Here is an 18,731-nt window from a genome sequence, read left to right as displayed (position 1 = left end):
GCCCAGGAAATGTCCTTCTAGCCTATTCCAAATGTACAGTGGTATGAACAAGTATAGGACTTCTCTTCATATTAGGACTTCTCTTCATATAGAAAGATAAAGAGAATGTCACACACTAGCATGCCAGGGGGGCTGGACAAGGCCACTGTGCTATGTGGGGTTGGGCCCTGTGAGAAAACCTCCTTGAGTGGGAGCTTAGACTACACAGCCAGGGGCTTCAGGACAGCAAGATGATAGAAGGCCAAGCTGGGTGCAGGAATGAATGAACATAGGAAAAGAGGCCATCGAGAAGGATGTTGAAGCATACCTTTGGTCGCAGAATGCTTCCTGAAATCCCAGGCCTATCTGCAGGTCTTGTGTGTCTCAACAGGACACCTCAACAACTTATGGCTCCAGGATCTTGGGACAGAGGTCCATAGCTCAGAAGGTAATGGTTGCCATGACAAAAAATTCACCATCAACAACAAAGATACACACACACACACACACACACAAAAGACCTCTTCATTTCCAGTATCTTACCATCACCCAGACAACACAAACACCACCAATCTGGGCAGTCTTTGAAATGCTTTTTATTTTCCAGTGATACTCCTACAACTTGGACCATTTAAAAACAACCACCTGCTCTTGATTGTGACATGCTAGCAACATTGAGGTAATTATGGCCTCAGCTCCAGGCAGATCCATTTCAGGGGAGTTCCTGCCACCACTCATTGTCTCTCCACAAGGAGACCTGAATGGAGAAGGGAAATGCTGAAGGCTGTGTCTCCCTCTGATGTAAAAGTTCAGTCTTTAGAGAAGGGCCATGCTGTATTCTGGAGTTGGCATGTCAGTGCCCTAGTTCTTTCTAGAAACAAGCTTGCCTCCTCCCTTCACTCAAGTCTTGGCCAATTCTATTTAGAATTCTAAAGGTAGAGGGACCACCTCCTGACATTTCTGAGAAACCTGCTCAGGCAATCTTCACAACTCCACTCAAACCCACCTGTGTCCTGCAAGAGGGGCTGCAAAATCACTCTCCAGGGATTTCATGCCAGAGACAGAGGCCAGCTGAGACAAGTGTCCGCTTTCACTGTTTCTGCTCCTTCAGGAACAGGCTGGATTTGACGGCCCCAAAAGATGCTTTCCTTGCCTAAAATTCCAGAGAAAACTGGACTGAAGCAAGATTTGGCTTCTTGGTTTGACACATGTCCAACTACTCCACAACCTTTATGCCTCAGTCTGTACCCAAAACTCGACAGCAGCCAACATTGACCAATGTGTGCCCTGGGTCACTGCGGTGGAAGCAGGGACATGTGGAACAAATAGTGCAACACAACCTCACTCTGGGGGAAAAAAATATGTGCTGCAGAAAGTCAGTGGAGGACAGCATTTTGGTAGATTTTTTTTTTAGTCATTTAGTCAATAAATGTTTTCTCAGACACATGCTGGGCCCTAGAGATAGCGTGCTGAACTTGACAGATAGTCCCTGCCTTCACCTAGCTTACTATTAAGCTCAGGTTTGAGGATCCAGCTGATCTGACTTCAAATCCAGTGGCCTACATTTGCAGCGCCTCTTCAGCTATAAAATGAGGATGATAAAATTATGCAAAGTGTTATCATGAGAGGTAAATCAGATAATCCATGTGAAGTATTTAGCCCACTGCCTTGCCGTAAGTGGTGGCTGTTGTTAAGATCATTATTTCATAGGTCACTGGAGGCCTGCTGGAAACTGTGCACTGGACACCAGAATGACCTTATCTGTATGAAGGGCCTTTGGCAGGCAACCAACCCAGAGTCTCAAAGGACTGCATCCCAGCTACAGACAACAGAGCCCCAGAGCTCTCAGCTGAAGCTCAGCATTCACAATCACACAATGCCCAGAAGAACCCAAGCCCCACCACTGCTGGCAGGCCACTGCCCCAGGCAGCAATAAAGGCTTCCAGAGGCCTTTTGTCAATTGTCCCCTGAACAGACCATAAACATCTCCACGCTGCCATTCAGTGGACATCCTGTTTACATGATGAGTGGAGATCTTGGTTGCTTTCCCTCTTCTCTTTTTAAAGGCTGTAATTATGTTTACCCAAGTCCAGCAGTAGGTGCCAGGAGGACTGTGAGTTGATTTCCCTGGCTAACACTGCAGACGGCTGGCGGCAGCCCCACTGACCCCTGCATCCCAGGCAGAGAGCCAGCCCTACATTCTCCTTACAAAGACAGTCATTCTCACTGAGCAGTTTTCTTTGCATGCATGCTGGGATGCTCTGGATAATTGGCTAGCCAATGCCAAGATACGTCAGCACTATGCACGTACCGGATAACTGGATAATGAAGGGAAAGGAAGGGTACAGAGCTCTGTAGTTAGAACTCCTCCTGGGTACCATGCAGTGTACCATGAGCATTTCACATGCAGGTAGTCCCCGGCTTATGATGGTTCAACTTACAATTTTTTTTTTTTTTTACTTTATGATGGTGCAAAAGTGATGCACATTTAGTAGAAACCATACTTCAAGTACCCATACAACCATTCTGTTTTCACTTTCAGTACAGTATTCAATAATTTACATGAGATCTTCAATACCTTATTATAGTAGTCTTTGTGTTAGATGATTTTGCCCAACTGTAGGCTAATGTAAGTGTTCTGAGCAAGATTAAGGTAAGTCCAGGTTAAGGTGCAACATTCAGAAGGTTAAGTATATTAAATACATTTTTAACTTACGATATTTTCCATTTATGATCAGTTTATCAGCATGTAACCCCATCATAAATTGAGGAGCATTTGTATATTGTTTTGGTCAATCCCAGTACAACCCAGAGAGTTATGTATTGTTACCAGATTTTTACAAATGAGGAAAAAAACATGAGGTCATTCTGCTGGTAAGTGGTAGAACTGAAATTTAAACGAGATCCATCAAGCTCTGTAGTCTCTGTTCTTTCTACTCCAGAAAAAAAAAATGAGATAACATTTTATGCATGCCCAGATGAGTTGTTCTGACTCAGTGATTCCCAGGTGTTTTCATCCCTTTCCCATCTGTTATAATATATTTTCAAACATCAACCCAATGCATTTTTTTTTTTTTTAAATGGAGTCTCCCTCTTGTCGCCCAGACTGGAGTGCAATGACACAATCTCAGCTCACTGCAACCTCTGCCTCCCAGGCTCAAGTGATTCTCCTCCCTCCCCCTTCCAAGTAGCTGCGATTACATGCTTCAGAGGAATAAAATAGAGCTTAGAGAGCAGCCCAGGCCGAAAGGGAGCAATGTGCATGGAAGTATGAGTCAATGCTCACAACAACCGAGGTCCCAGGAAACTGTGCTCATGACACAGCTTATCTTCAGGGTCCCTATGGCCCCTCTCAACTCATGTGAACTCTGCTTACTCCTAGCAGATGGTATTCTCTCTGACTTCCTCTTGGGATGTTTCAGGCAACCACTAAGGTGGCCTCCAGGGATCCCTGCCTTCTGGTACTTACTGCCTGTGTAATCCCATCCCCGTTGAGTGTGGGCTGGATTTAGTGACTAGCTTCTAGCAAATAGAAATAGGCAGAAGCAAAATCACTTCCAAGATTAGGTAATTAAAAAGATCATGGCTTCTGTCTTAGTCTCTCTCTCTCTCTCTGTCTCTCTCTCTCTCCCTCCACCACCACCACCACCCCTCATTCTGCAGAAGATAAGCTGCCGTATTGTAATAGCTCTATAGAGAGGCCCATAAATCAAGGGACCAATGTTCCCAGCCAGTGAGGACCTGAGCCTACCAATAGCCATGTGAGTGAGCTTGGGAGCAGATCCAATCGCGGTTGAACACTGAGATGACTCCAGCCCTGGCCAATACCTTAACTGTAGGTTTGTGAAGAACAAGAAGTTATAGCCAGAACATATAGATTCCTAACCACTGAAGCTGTGAGATAATGTTTGTTTTAAACTGCTACGTTTGGGGGTAATTTGTAACACAGCAATAGATACCTAATACTCGGAGCGAGGACAGGTCCTAAAGAGAAAGAGACAACAGTGTGGAAGAAGACCCCAGTGTGCAGTTCACCAAGGTAATCTCCTGTCACTGCTATCCAACCTCTGTAGACCACAGGCGGGCTGACTGTAACCTCACGCTATAGCTTTAGAGATATAGAAACCTTCAGAGAGATTTCCCAGGACAACATTCACAGTTTGGCTGCAAGCTGTCATCACTCATGACCGAAGAGCCAGGACAAAGCAGGATAGGGCAGGCTGTGACCCTGGTCCTCAAGAATGGCCAACAGTAATAATACTGTGACTGTAATGTGACCAAGCACAGAGGAGAAAAATGTGGGCTGCAAAAGAGCTGATGCCCAAATCCAGAGGTCTCATCCACTGTGGTCAGTAGAGGCATCATTGTGACTCATAGCCAGTCCCCTGGCCGTTTTGGCTGATAATGGGGTGACACCATGCAGCCCACCAGAGTAGGAGGCTGCCAAGGTTAGGCCAGCAGTGGACCTGAGGTCATAAACAGGAAAAGAACCCCAGGAGGAACATTAATTCTATAATGTGACCCAACACGACAGGTCTTGAGGAAGCCTGTGGTTTGGTGGGCTCACAGCAGCCCTAGTACTCACTCCACACATAGCACAGGATTGCTCATTGCAACACAGCGAATCTAGGCCCTTCAGTGTTGTGGGACCGAAATTCAGAATGTATGCCTCACTGTGGTCAGGAACTATGGCTGGATGAATAACAGCCCCCAAATGTGTCCCTATCCTGATCCCCGGACTTGTAAATGTTATCATATCTAGCAAAAAGGACATGAAGATGTGATTAAGTTAAGGGTGCTGAGATAGGGAGAGTATCCTGGATCATCTAGGTGGGCGTGATGTAATCACAAGGTCCTCTTGAGAGCAGAATAGGAGGACTTCAAGTCAGAGGAGGAGATGTGATGATGGAAGCAGAGACGGGAGTGATACACTTGGAGGATGGAGGAAAGGGTCGCAAGCCAAGGAATACAAGCAGCCTCTAGATGCTGAAAAAGGCAAGAAAGCGGTTTCTCCTGAGAGTTCCAGAAGGAACCAGGCCTGCTCACACTGTAACTTTATCCCAGGGAAACTGATTTCATGGTCCTGACCTCCAGAACTCTAACAGAATAAATTTGTGTTGTTTTAAACCACGAAGTTTGTGGTAACCTGTTGCAGCAGTCACAGGAAACCAATTCGGAACCATCAGGAACTAGTCAGAAAAGAGCATGGAGGTGGAGTCTCAATTCTTGAGGCCAAGCAGAATTGTAGGAAATAAGGATTGCAAACCAACAAAAATTCATGTTCTAGGGAACCCACATTTGAATTATCTTCATTGTTGAAGTTGAAGGCCATGGGCCATCATTGCCTATGTCTTTATTTATTATCTTGTCTATATCAATAGCATTTGCCCAAAGAAGCTCTCAAATTCACATTTTATTAAAGGATATGAATGAATGAAGAATGAAACATACAAATGAAATTTCACCATAAATGCCAGCCAACAGCTTCTTAGGGCCATTATTTGTTGCAGAGATTTTATTTGGGAGGATTTCAAATCAAGACCAATCACTTCCTTCTCTGCTAAATTGCTTTTACTGTGAGTTATAGATTAAATGTACACAGACAAGTATATAAATGTATACAGAAAGCAGACTTTTGCCTAAGATTTGCTTTATGGCACGGGTAAACTTGTAAAGAACGCTCTGTTACACTTTTAACTACATAACAATTCCAGACTTGTGTAGGTCAAAAATATATCACCCAGAAGGAAAAAGCTAAGCAACACACTTAATACTGTACATTTGTAGCTAATATGACATGTAATATATATTTGTAGCTTATATATGCTAATATATTTATAGCTAATAATCTTATATGTGAAGAGCTCATCCAATTATGAAATTATTATTAAAAACAATTATCACGAAAATCAGGAAACTTTATGGACAAATATACAGTCCATGACCAGATTATTCTTCGAAAGTAAGAAACCCTAATTAGCAAAGATAGAAAATACATAATCCTTCTAGAATTCAAAGGAAATGGTAAATTGAAATGGGAAATTACATTTTTAAAACCTCAGGTACATGGAGTTGGTCATATGCCTCAGTTGTGGCAGGCTGTCTCATTAATTTGTGCAAGACTCATGTTTTCATTTTATTTTTACCCATTTTCATCCACTCCACTCCCCTAACCTTCCTCACCATAGACACTCTAATGTGTGCCAATGTATGTTCTTGGATAGCTATCTGCATTAGCTTCCTGTGGCTGCTGTAACAAATTTTCTCAAATTTGGTGATTTAAAGCCACAGAAATTTATTTTCTCATAGCTCTGGAAGGCAGAGGTCTCAAAATCAAGGTGTTGGCAGGGTCACACAACCTCCAGAGGCTCCAGGGGAGATTCCATTCCTTGCCTCTTTCAGCTTCTGGTGCCTCCATGTGTTCCTTGGCTTGTGGCTTATAAATAATACAGTTTGTAAGTTTATCTGTGCCATGAAGCTAATCTTAGCCAAAGGTCTGCTTTCTGTATACATTTGTATACTTGTTGTGTACATTCAACCTGTAAATCACTCCAATCTCTGTCTGTCTTCACACAGTCCTCTGCCTCTATTGTGTGTCTCTTATAAGAACATTTGTCATTGGATTTTAAAGTCCGCCTAGATAATCCAGGATGATCTCATCTCGAGATTCTTACTTAATTACATCTGCAAAGACTCCATTTACCCAAAAAATCACATTCACAAATTTGGGAATGTGGACATATCTTTTGGGAATGTGGACATACCATTCAACCCACTGCACTATTCTTAAAAGCCATGTAGTGATTTTTGTGTATGTGTGTTATTTTTCATAGTAAATTGTGCTAAAAGTCTCATTCTACTTTTTATCACAGATGCTCCTTGACTTATGGTGGGGTTACATCCTGATAAACCTGTTACTGTTGAAAATATTGTGAATTGAAAATGCATTTAATATACCTAACCTACTGAACATCACAGCTTAGCCTAGAACACTTACATTAGCCCACAGTTGGGCAAAATTATCTATCACAAAGCCCATTATATAACAAAGTGTTGAACAGCTCATATACTTTACTGAATACTGTACTGAAAGCAGAAAACACAATGATTGTATGAGTACTGGAAGTATGGTTTCTACTAAATGTGTATCAATGTCCAACCATCACAAAGTCAAAACATCTAAGTCGATGTTGTTGGGGATCATCTGTATTTTTACCTATCACTATGTTTTTGTCTATCCATAGTGTTCCTACATACCTGGTGTATATTCCATAGTATGTACCCCATCAAATTTTGTTTATTCAACTTCCTAGTAATAGACACCTAATTTCTTCTACCTGTCTGCTACCACATAAAAGGTAGCGGGGGACATAATTGATTATGGCCCTTTATGGATATGTTGCAGGCATTTCTCTGGTATATATTCCCAGGCATCAGTTGGATGGATCATACAGGATATAAACACACCCTTGGTTTCTCTAAGTATTGCTGGATTGTGTCTGTACCAGTTAACTCTCACATGCCTTTTTTCCCCTAAATTCTTGCCAACACTTGGAATCATTCAATTTTATAATATTTGCTATTCTGATGTCCATAAAGTGGTATCTTACAGTTGCTTTAGTTGGTCATGATGGTATTGGTCATATTGGTATTGTCAGTTTTTGTTCTAGATTGTAATGGGTGTGCCTTTCTTGTCTTCTCTCTTTGTTCCCTTTAATTGGACAAGAATTAACTTTTCTAGTTTGTTTACAGACCCTTAGCTCCGAGGTCAGATATTTATCTGTTGGCCCTTAGCCCCATACTCACTCTCCTATATTCTCCTCTGGAAGACAGGTAAGCAGAAAGCCACATTCCCCAGACTTCCTTGACAGCTAAAGTTAAATTTGGTTCTGCCAATCTGGGGGAACTGCACTTGACTGGCAAGTAGAAACAAGGTTGGGGCCATTGTTTCTGGCAGTGCCTCAGCTGCAGCAGCAGAGGTAGGTGGCTCCTGCTCAATGCCAGCCCTGTGGTTTCAGTGGCACTGGTGGAAAATGGCTCCATGGCTCCAGCAGTGACCCCAGTGAGGGTGGCTCATACACTCTCTCCCAGGTATGCTAGCAGCTCCCTGAGCTCTGGGTAGAACACCCTTTCCCTTTTGCTCCTCCAAACATATTTAGAATCAATGCCCCACATTAAGTCCCTTTCAGTTTGAATGATCTAAAGTTATTTCTGTCTTCCCGACTGGGCACTGACTAACACATTTCCAATATTCTTAACATCCTCCTAGAATGATCTTTTGTCCTACAGCAGCATTTCAAAGCATGTCCTTGCAAGATAAACATTCTCAGACCTTGCATCCCTAAGAATATCTTCATTTCGTCCCTTGCATTTCAGTGATAATGTATCTGTGATAAAACCCAGGAGCAACATTCTCGTGCTTTGGAAGTATGGCTGCACTGTCTCCTTGCATCCAGTGTTGCTATTGACAAGTGTCATGACAGCTTATTTTTGTTCCTTTCAAGATCATTTGCTCTTTCTCTCAGGAATCTTCTTTTAAGTTCTTAAATTTCCTGATAATGCATCTAGGTGTTGATTTTTTTTTTCTTATCTCTACTGTACAACACTGGAGAAGCCCCTTCAATCTAAAGCTTTTATCTGTATTTCTATGTAGAAAATAGTTCTCCACTGCTGTTTATTGTTTCTTTCTCATTCTGAGACTTTATTTTTTTTATTTTTATTTTTTTTAATTGAGACAGGGTTTTGCTCTGTGACCTAGGCTGGAGGCCGGAGTGCAGTGGTGTAATTGCTGCTCACCGCAGCCTCGACCTTCCCAGCTCAAGCAATCCTCCCACCTCAGCCTCCTGAGTAGCTGCGACCACAGACATGCACCACCACATCCAGCTAATTTTTCATTTTTTTATAGAGACGGGGTTTCACCATGTTTGCCCAGGCTCATTCTGAGATTCTTATCATGTTGACATTTCTATTTCTATATTCCGTATCATTTAATTCTCTTTTTTATGAAGTCCACATCTTTTCTTTTTTTTTAATTTTTAGGCCTGAGGGCCTCTTCCATCCTTGTCAGGGGTAGTGCTGACCTTTTGGCCTTTCAAAAACACTGCAGTCCTTCTCTTTCTTACTGCTGCCTAGGGGTTTGAGACTTCCAGGTCATTGATTAGTTAATCCAAGGTTTACATTTTGCTCTTCAATCCCGTTATTGAGTTCTTCATTTCATCTATTGCTTTCTTATTACCCACTTCTCTAGTTGAATATTCTTTGTGATGCTCATTTCTTTTTGCTATTTCTGATATTTTTATCTTTTCCCCCCTTTGTGGCTATTTATGTTTGTTTTATATTCTTATGTCTCTGGTCCACTAATTCCAACTTCCTTTGCTATAGGTTGTTCAGCTTATCTTCATTTTATAGCAATCAAATTCCTCTATTTATCCATATTTTTCCCCCATGATGTATTCAGCACATCTGCTGGCTTGGCTAGCACAGTGGCTCTGGAAGGAGGGGCCAATCGAAGTCACCTAGGTCTTAGATTGATCCTTTCCTCAGAGTTTAAAAAGGGGTATGGAGAAATGTGATCAATCCCTCGAGGCCATTTCAAACTTCACCTCCACTATGACACACAGCTGCAAACATCCCCAGCCAGGTGCCTCTGCCCTCCAAGAACCCCCTTTCCTTCCACCTGGGGTATTGCTCTGCTTGGAGGGCAACATCCCTCACTTGAAATCTCCTGGCCCACTGGGTGGAGACAGTGAGAGCAGGGAGGAGAGAATTCTCAGGAGCCAGACCTTCTACCCAGCCCTAGTGGTTGCTTCCCAACAGCTGGACTCCCACAGAATCACACTAAGGCCAGGAGGTTGCCACTGTGTTCCTGCTCCCACAGAATCTACAGGGCAGGCAGTGAACACCTTCCTACTTATTCTCTTTCAATTTATCCCAAAATACCACTTTTGTCATGTCACTTCCTTGCCTAAACACCTTCCGTGGGTCTCCTTATCTATATTTAAAAAAAAAAAAAAAGTCCAGTATACAAGGCCTTCTCCAATTTACCCCTTTTTTTCGTCAATATCTTTTTCTATTTGGCATCCTCAAATTTACTTTGCTGTCCTATCTTTAGATAGCTATCACAGCATAACCTCTTATTCATAGCAGAGGCATAAAATTATACCTCTTAATTGATTGTGCTAGCCCATAAGCCAATGGTATTTTTTAAAATGGCAAAATAATTGTTCTTGGTTCAGAAAAAGAAAAAAGTCTCTTTCATATGCAAAAAGAGGGCACAAGTTACCATCACTTGTACATGTGTTAAGCATTTTCACAATGTCAGAGAAAGGTCTGCAATAGTGAGTGAGCCAGACTCACTTATTTGATCTCTCTTTGAATCAAGGTTTCACATTTTTAAGATGTCTTAGTAGTGTGCAGCTAAGGAACAAGCTTAGGAAGTTGACCTCATGATGTTGACCCCATGAGCAGTATTTCAACAAACAGGAGCTAGCCTGTGAGAAGCATGAAGGCACTAAAGGATGATGTAAGCTGTCTAAGTCTCCAGTCTACTACCTTGAGTTTTGGCCTCAGGACCAATGTAGCAATTTGCAGTTATGATCCCCTATCCTCAATCATGAAAACGTATCAGTTCAATGGGAAGTAAAATGGGCTTTTAAATAAAGAGGGCTAGATAAACTCGTGCATCACAAACAAAATACATGCCTGCTTCCAAACGGAGAAGTAATTGAAAACGTCCAGGCAATTGGACTAGCTTTCTTTTCATGTCTCCACCATTTGTCTTTGGAACCTGAGTTATTTCTATGTCAGCTTGCCCAAGTGGCCTGGAGAACATAAGGGTTGCCAAACAGGACACTAACTCTTTAAAGGTCTGTTTATGTCTGCATAACTAACAGTGCTTATGTGTACTCAGGAGGAAATGCCAAGCTAACAAGGAAGACCACGAGTCCACAAAATTTTAATTTCTAGTTTTAGAAGAAATTAACTTCCACATTCATGTTTTTGTATTATGAATTTGCATGACGACTTTAAAGTTTTCCATGGTATTTATGGTAATTTCATTACAAACCACATTTTCATCTTTTAATTTCTTTCCTATTTATAATTATACAGCTATAATTAAAAGGTATTACAAGGACACACTATCCTCACTAAAAGCCTGGCCTGCCAGACTTATTATATTCAAGATATTTCTCTAGCTTTATTTCTTTTCTCTCATTTTGGAAGAAGGGGAGGGGAGGGAAGGAAGGCAGTGGAGACTTTGGTCATTATAACCTCAAATCTTTTCATCAACTTCTCTTTGTTCCTTCAAAAAAAAAGAGGATTTTTCCAAACAGTCCCCCAACTAAATGAAATGTTTTGATGTAATAGTTTCCATGTAAGCTTCTCACCACATCTGAAGTGATGCTCACACAGACTCACTAAGAGCATGCAAAAGACTTCAAGGATGGCTGAGACCTGGATTAAATTCTGTCTTCCAGGGTGAGTGTCAGCAGCCTCTGCCCCCGTGGCTCAAAGGGTCTCACAGGCTTAACACCAAGGCTGAGGCACCTCTTACCTTTCTCTTTCAGAACATAGAAGGTACTTGTGTATAAAGACTTTCTTCCATTCCAATGACTTATCACTCACAAGTCCAAGAAAATAATTTGGAGGCAGGGAAACTGAGAGTCTAAGGCCAAGCCTCAGCTGAGAAGATTGCAGTGAACTGATCATTAATTACACTCAATATCTTCAAAGAATGTTGAAACTGTGCAGCCAAGCACAGTCATTGCCCTCAAGGAGTTCATACCTGAGCTGGAGGAAGGATGCACATCTACTGTTTGTTGCCAAACTACTATTCATCTTTCCATTAGAGAACCAATGTTCTCCCACCCATGACACCCTGGTGGGACTATCCATCACTGAATGTCACCTACTTTGAAGCCAAATACATTGAGCCAGACCAACAAAATTACTTCAGGTAAAAGAGTCCTGGGGCAATCAGCCACTGTTTTTATAATTGCTGCTATAAACATGGCCTCACATTGGGCCCAGATTACCAGACTCCCTCTTCTCTCACGAAAGATTCTTCTTGGGATCATTTAGGATCTTTTCTTGCTAGTGACCTTCATTGAGATCATCTCAATCTGCTAGAAGGTTGTCTGTCAAAAAAATAGGGGTCCAAATCTTGATCCCATTCCTCATGAAAGGACCCTCATTCCCTCTCCACAGTGATCTTCTGTCAAATCACAAGGAAAGGTCCTCCTTCCCTGAGGCATTTCTAGGGCAAGAGATAACAAGTTGCCTTAGATTCAGAGTGGTTTCTCACAGAAGTCACAGAATCTCCTCAAAATGATTTGCTGTCTGCCCCTAGACCAATGCTTTGCTGCCTTAGCTCCACATTGGTGTTACGGACTGAATTGTGTCCTCCCAAAATTCATATGTTGAAGCCCTAACACCCAGTGTGACTGCATTTGGAAATAATGTCTTTAAAGAAGTAATTAAGGTTAAATGAGGTCATAAGGGAGGAGCCCTGATCCAACAGAACTAGAGTCCTTATGAGAAGAGGAAGAGACACCAGAACTCTCTCTCCATTCACACAGAAGAAAGACCATGTGAGGACACAACACAGAGACAACCACCTGCAAGCTAAGAAAAAGAGTCCTCACCAGAAAGCAACCCTGCCAGCACCTTGGTCTTAGACTTTTATCCTCCAGAACTGTGAGAAAATAAGTTTCCGTTGTTTAATCCACACAGTGGCATTTTGTTATGGCAGCCTGAGCAGACTAATACACCTGGAGAGATCTTGAAAACTCAGTGTCCAGGCCATGCCCCATACCAATTAAATCAGAACCTTCCGGTCAGATCCAGGCATCAGAATGTTTTAAATCTTCCAAGATAATCCCAATGCGCAGCCATATTATATACAAAGAGGCTACTATTAACTTTGAAATAGCAAATTTTCTTTCTCTTTCCATTTTACTTAGCTGATATTCCCCATGATACAATAAGGATATTATATATTTTCATATTTACTGCATGTATTTGTCTCAATTTGCTGTTTGCTTTTATGACTTTGCCATATATACACATATATAGGTATGTATGTAGATGTATGCACACATATATGAATGAATATGAATATGAATGTATGAATATATGAATGTGTGTATATATGCCTCATATACATATATGTATATATAATACAAATGTGTGTACACACGCATACATAAATACATATACCTCCTTTAGTTTTCTTTTAATAGTGGAAGGAGTGAGCAGAATTGCAACTCAACAGAGCTAATAGCAGCAGGTATTCTGAGTGACACCTTGATACTATGACTCTTACATCTAGAATGATAGCGCATGTTCATTCATGAAAGCTCTGGTTCATTTATGTGCTTAGTGTTGACTTTGTGCCAGACATTATACTAGGTGCTAGGGACTCAGTAGTGAATAAAAATACACCCAATCCCGGCACTGATGAAGCCTAGGAAGACATGGGTAATTGTTTCCATGCACAGCAAGGTCTGTGCTCTGGAGAAAAGGACATGGTCTCCAAGAGGGTGCAACCAGGCATGTTAACAGCCTCTGGAGTCACAGCAGACTTCTCTGAGGGCACCGTGGGCATCCCTTCCTCATGTGGGGTTCTTTATTAAGAATGTTTTCTTCACTGCAAAGCAGTTTAGAGCTCACCATATGAAGGGAGGGTGGACTAACTCTAAGCTCAAAGATAGACTTCCATCATGTGTGCTTGTGGTGCAGTGTTTAGCACCATAACTCACTTTAGAACAGGCCTGATCACCATCATGCCTTAAATATGCATTCCCCACTGGTCTCTAAGGAACTCATCTGTGGCTTGACCAACCACAGAGCCATGCACTTTTAAATTATCTATGGAGAGCTATGAAGCAGAATCACTCCAACCTGATAATTTTCTGTTTGTTTCCCAGAATTCTGGGATTCTAAGAATTCCAGGATTGTTTTTTGTTGTTTTTTTTTTTAAAAAAAGCATATACACTAGAGAGAATCTAATAATGTCTAAAGAAAATTGTCAAACCTTTGTGCACCCTGAGAGTCAGATCCTCTTTCAACTTTAACATTACTTGATCACCTGCTGTGAAGTAAACAGTGCTCTGTGAAGTACACATGTGCTGAGAACTGAGATCTAAAACCTTTTAAGACTTCTGCTGTTCCTGCCTATAGCAAGGAGCACATTTTCTTCACTGCTTGAAGTGGAGAAAATGGCTATTCCCAGCCATTCCTGAAGCTCCCATGGGGACTGAAATCCAGTAATGCTGCTGAATGAATGAAAGAAATTAGGGTATCTGGGTTCCCAGATGTCCTCAAATGGGGTTTAGGTCAGGAAGAAGCTGCCATAGGACTCAGGACCTACTTTGCTACTGGTGGTGACATGCGTAAATGTGACCACTTCTTTTCACTCCATAGAAATTTTTAAGTGTCCAAACTGATAGATTGTTCACCAGCAAACACTGAAGTCTCTTGTTCTAGTCATAGGGTGAGGCTTTGGAAAAATTAAGAACAGAACTCAGAGCTCCTCATATTTCCTAGTAATTTCCAGTGGACTTCTTTACATCCTGCCCTCAAAGATTTTCTTTGAAGAGTTATGATTTCATAATCTGACCCACCAAAGGCTGTGGACAAGATCATATAACAATGCTCCATATCCAACAAGGAGTGATGGGACCACAACTATTGGCAAATATGCATGAGATTTTCACCCAAATCATCACAGAGAAATATTGTACAATGTGTACTGGTACACACAGAGACACACACACACACACACACTCCCCAAAGGCTTTGGTTTGTCTCCCAAGCCTTGTGGAGGCAAACTAGCTGAAACTTGAATTTTAAGGCCTGGGATTCTCATGCGACCCTAAATAGCTGACAGGGACTTGGATGTAAAGCAACAGTCAGACTAAGAGGATAGCTTTCTATTGACTCAGTTTACCCCCAAATCACTCAAGTATTTTTTATAACTATAGGGCTGAAATGACACAGAAAACAACTGCAAATATGATAGCTGATGGTCTCACCTTGGTGGTCATGGCTATTCCTCACTGAATCAAGGGAATGTCCCAATTTTCTCATCTAATTTCTCATCATTTAGTTTGTACTTCTCAGATATATATGATTTCTAGTGTTTCCTTCTTTCCTCTTCCTCTTTTTCAAGTTCGTTCTTTTCTAGGATTTAGTAAATTTCATTCTCTTTCCTTTAAAAAGTTTTTTTTTAATCCAAAATGGATTTTTTTTCCCAAGGTGGCAGACTAGAGGCAGTATTAGCATGCCTCTCCCACCTGGAAGGACAGAATAGTGTGTAGAGTTTCACACTATGATTTTTCTTTTCCCCAAGAACCAATGCAGGAACTTAACAGAAAAACCTAAAGAATCCACAGATTCTTTGAAAAAAGTGGCAGGCTGCAGCCTACTCCATGAGACTGGTGAAAAACTGTAAGTCCTGAGTGTGAGAGGGAGAGAGTCAGCCTCCAGAGTACACATCCCTACCAAGGAATCTGAAAATCCAGACCATGAGAGAAGGCCTTAACCCTACCTGAACTGGAATGGATTTACAGAGCAATATGAACTATAAAAATGGAAGCAGCAGCAGAAAGTGACTTGTAGGCATTCCCAGTTTCCAGCATGAACCAAGGAAAGACATTCCTGACTATATCTTATAGGGGCCGTTGGAGAAGTCAGCCAACAAGCTCAGGGAGGGGTCACAGGGTGAAAGAAGCTCCCAACTAAATTTTGTGGTATGATCTCAAGTGGGGAAGAACTCCTTTGACCAGAACAGTGGCAGGGGAAAGTGGCAGGGAGCTGGAAGTGCACTGCAGACACAAGTGAACACAGGAGCTGGGCACTGGCCTTGTGGGCAGGCGGGAAGGAGCGTAGCCTGAAAGCTGAGGTTGCTATCTCTGTGGGGAAGCTGATGGCCTGGGGCAGGTCTCAGCTCTGTGTGCAGACTACCTGAATCTAAACCTGCTGCTGTTAGTGGAGCACTGTGGGAATTAGATTGGCCTCACCAACTGTGTGGGAGCTGGGTGAGGCTTACTGCCACTGGCTACTCCCCACTCCCTTTGCAAACTCTTCTGTGCAGCAGGGGCAGTTCTATTCCCCTCTGGAACACTACCCCTGCAGCCTGAAATCACCCCACAAACCCTCACAGGAAGGGCCCTTCTGAAGGAGAGTCAGAGCTTAGACCCTCAGATCCATCTAACCCTGCTCCCACCTGGTTGTGCCCCTCCACCTGCCCTGGTAGCTTAACACAAACGACATAAACTTTTTGGAGCTTTATAGCCCTGCTCATTGCCTGAGAAATCAGAATACTTCCCCCAGAAAACTTAGGGCAAGCTCAAATCCCACTGCTACTACTGTGGCTGGTGCTCTTCTGCAAGTGCCACCTCTTGGCTGGAGCCAACTGACACAGTCCATTATGGCACCTCTAAGTAGAATAACACTGTACCCAGTAAGGAGAAATCAACTGCATGACCTCAGCTATTACCAGAGGGCCTAAGTCTGTCCACATAAGAAGTTCACTAAAATTATAACCAGCATACAAGAAAGCCATCACATTAAGCCTATCTAAAACCAAGGAATCTCACAGAGTCTGCATCACTCCCCTGTCACCACCATCAGGGCTTGTGCTGCTATCTACTGCTGAGAGACCTGAAGTCAGGTCACATCACTGGATCACTTGCAGACACTAGCCCAGAGTCAGTAGCCCCACTGGGTGGCTAGACCTAGAAGAACAATAACAATCACTGTAGTCTGGCTCTCATAAAGTCCCATTCCTAGGGGAAGAGGGAGATCACCACATCAAGGGAACACCCTGTGGGACAAAAAAATTCTGAACAGCAGACCTTGAGTCCCAGATCTTTCTGCTAGTGAGGAGTTTCTTACAGCAGAGACACAATTGCGGTGCTGGGCACAGCAGGGAAAGTCTACACTTCTACCCCAACAGGCAGGCAGCCTCTGTGATCATGAAGCGTCTTGGAGAAGGGGTCCTTGTCCCCTCCAGTACACTACTGCAGACACAGCTGGGGCTTCTCCCACAGGAATGCAGCATGTATGCACCTATAGATGGCCTTCCTAGAACAATTCAGGTGACAGCATCTCCACAGGAGGAGCACTCCCCAGATTCAGGTTTGCATGAAAGGCAGTCACAACTCCTCTCTACTTGGAATATAAACATTTTTACAGTGAAAAGAGGTGCTTGTCTGATCTGAATAGCTGGAACACTGGGACAGGAGTGAGGCTGGAAAGTGGATAGCTTTCCTGCTGGCCTAGCAGGGGAGATGAGGTAGCTCCCACCCGTCACTCTGATAAAACCTCAGCACATCAAATTGGGATCTACCCTAGCCAACTTCATCAAGACTGGAACTTCTTCCCACCGTTAGGTATTACATCTACCCACCTGCTTTAGCTACAACTAGTGCCTACCCAGGAATATCTCTCCCCCTTGCCTGAAGCCTAAGTCATCAACTCACAAAATAAAATAGTGGAGGAAAATTAAATAAACAAAAGAAGTGTACACAATGGGCGGGTGCAGTGGTTCACGCCTGTAATCCCAGCACTTTGGGAGGCCAAGGCAGGCGGATCACGAGGTCAAGAGATCAAGACTATCCTGGGGCTAACATGGTGAAACCCCGTCTCTACTAAAAACACAAAAAAATTAGCCAGGCGTGGTGGCAGGAGCCTGTAGTCCCAGCTACTCAGGAGGCTGAGGCAGGAGAATGGCGTGAACACAGGAGGAGGAGCTTGTAGTGAGCTGAGATCACGCCACTGCACTCCAGCCTAGGTGACAGAGCGAGACTCCGTCTCAAAAAAAAAAAAGTGTACACCATAAGAGAATAAAATAAGCTTCAAGAGATCCTTGTTATTCCAACCCCATAGGAGATAGTAAACTTGCCCACACACCAAGTACATAAATATTATAACTAGCATCTGGAATAGCCAGAGCACAAAGACTCTCTATGACTAAGGAACTCATAGAGAGAGAGTCTTCACCCCTAAAAGCACCAAGAATCAAATTAGGCTATAATAAACTATAAACATTAAAGTCATATCATTCAGAGGGAAAAAAAGAAATTAAAAAAAAAAAAAACTGCAGTCAGCCGGGTGTGGTGGCTGACACCTGTAATCCCAGCATTTGGGAGGCTGAGGTCAGCCTCGAATGGATGTTGCAGTGAGCCGAGATCATGCCATTTCACTCCAGCCTGAGCAACAGGGTGAGACTCCATCAAACACACACACACACACACACACACAACACACACACACACAGTCAAATCAAAATTAAATTCAAGAATAATTTGAAGAAATAGTCTACCCAAATAAGAAGGAACCAGAAAAGTAATTCTGGTAATATGACAAAACAGGGTTCTGTAACACTCCTAAAAGATCACACTAGCTTCCCAGCAATTGATGCAAACCAAGATGGAATCTTTAAATACCAGATAAGGAATTCAGAAGGTTGATTATTAAGCTACTCAAGGAGATACCAGAGAAAGATGAAAACCAACATAAAGAATGGAAAAAGAGTTCAGGATATGAATGAACAATTTTCCAGAGAGATAGCTATCATAAAGAAAAACCAATCAGAACCTCTGAAAATGAAAGATACATTAGGAAAATACAAAACGCAGTGGAACATTTCAACAACAGACTAGAACAAGTAGAAGAAAGAATTTCAGAACTCAAAGACAAGGCTTTCTAATTAATCCAGACAGACAAAGATAATGAAGAGATAATCA

At 42.5% G+C, this 18,731-nt stretch overlaps 1 protein-coding gene and 1 pseudogene across 1 annotated transcript in view; one reads left to right on the top strand and one right to left on the bottom strand.

The window, feature by feature from the left end:
- Positions 1-8,988: 8,988 nt before the first annotated feature.
- On the bottom strand, positions 8,989-9,080 carry LOC116479802 (U6atac minor spliceosomal RNA; annotated as a pseudogene).
- A 7,878-nt stretch (positions 9,081-16,958) lies between these two features.
- Positions 16,959-18,731, top strand: part of ZNF461 (zinc finger protein 461) — a 48,077-nt gene continuing 46,304 nt past the window's right edge. Inside the window, 1 exon segment of the mRNA XM_058425776.1 lies at positions 16,959-17,121. Coding sequence (XP_058281759.1) covers positions 16,959-17,121 — 163 coding nt within the window.

This window comes from Hylobates moloch, unplaced genomic scaffold (genome assembly GCF_009828535.3).
Source record: "Hylobates moloch isolate HMO894 unplaced genomic scaffold, HMol_V3 SCAFFOLD_12, whole genome shotgun sequence".
NCBI classification, from domain to species: Eukaryota; Metazoa; Chordata; class Mammalia; order Primates; family Hylobatidae; genus Hylobates; species Hylobates moloch.
Note: the sequence above shows the minus strand (reverse complement) of the source record. Positions and strands in the feature narration are given on the sequence as shown.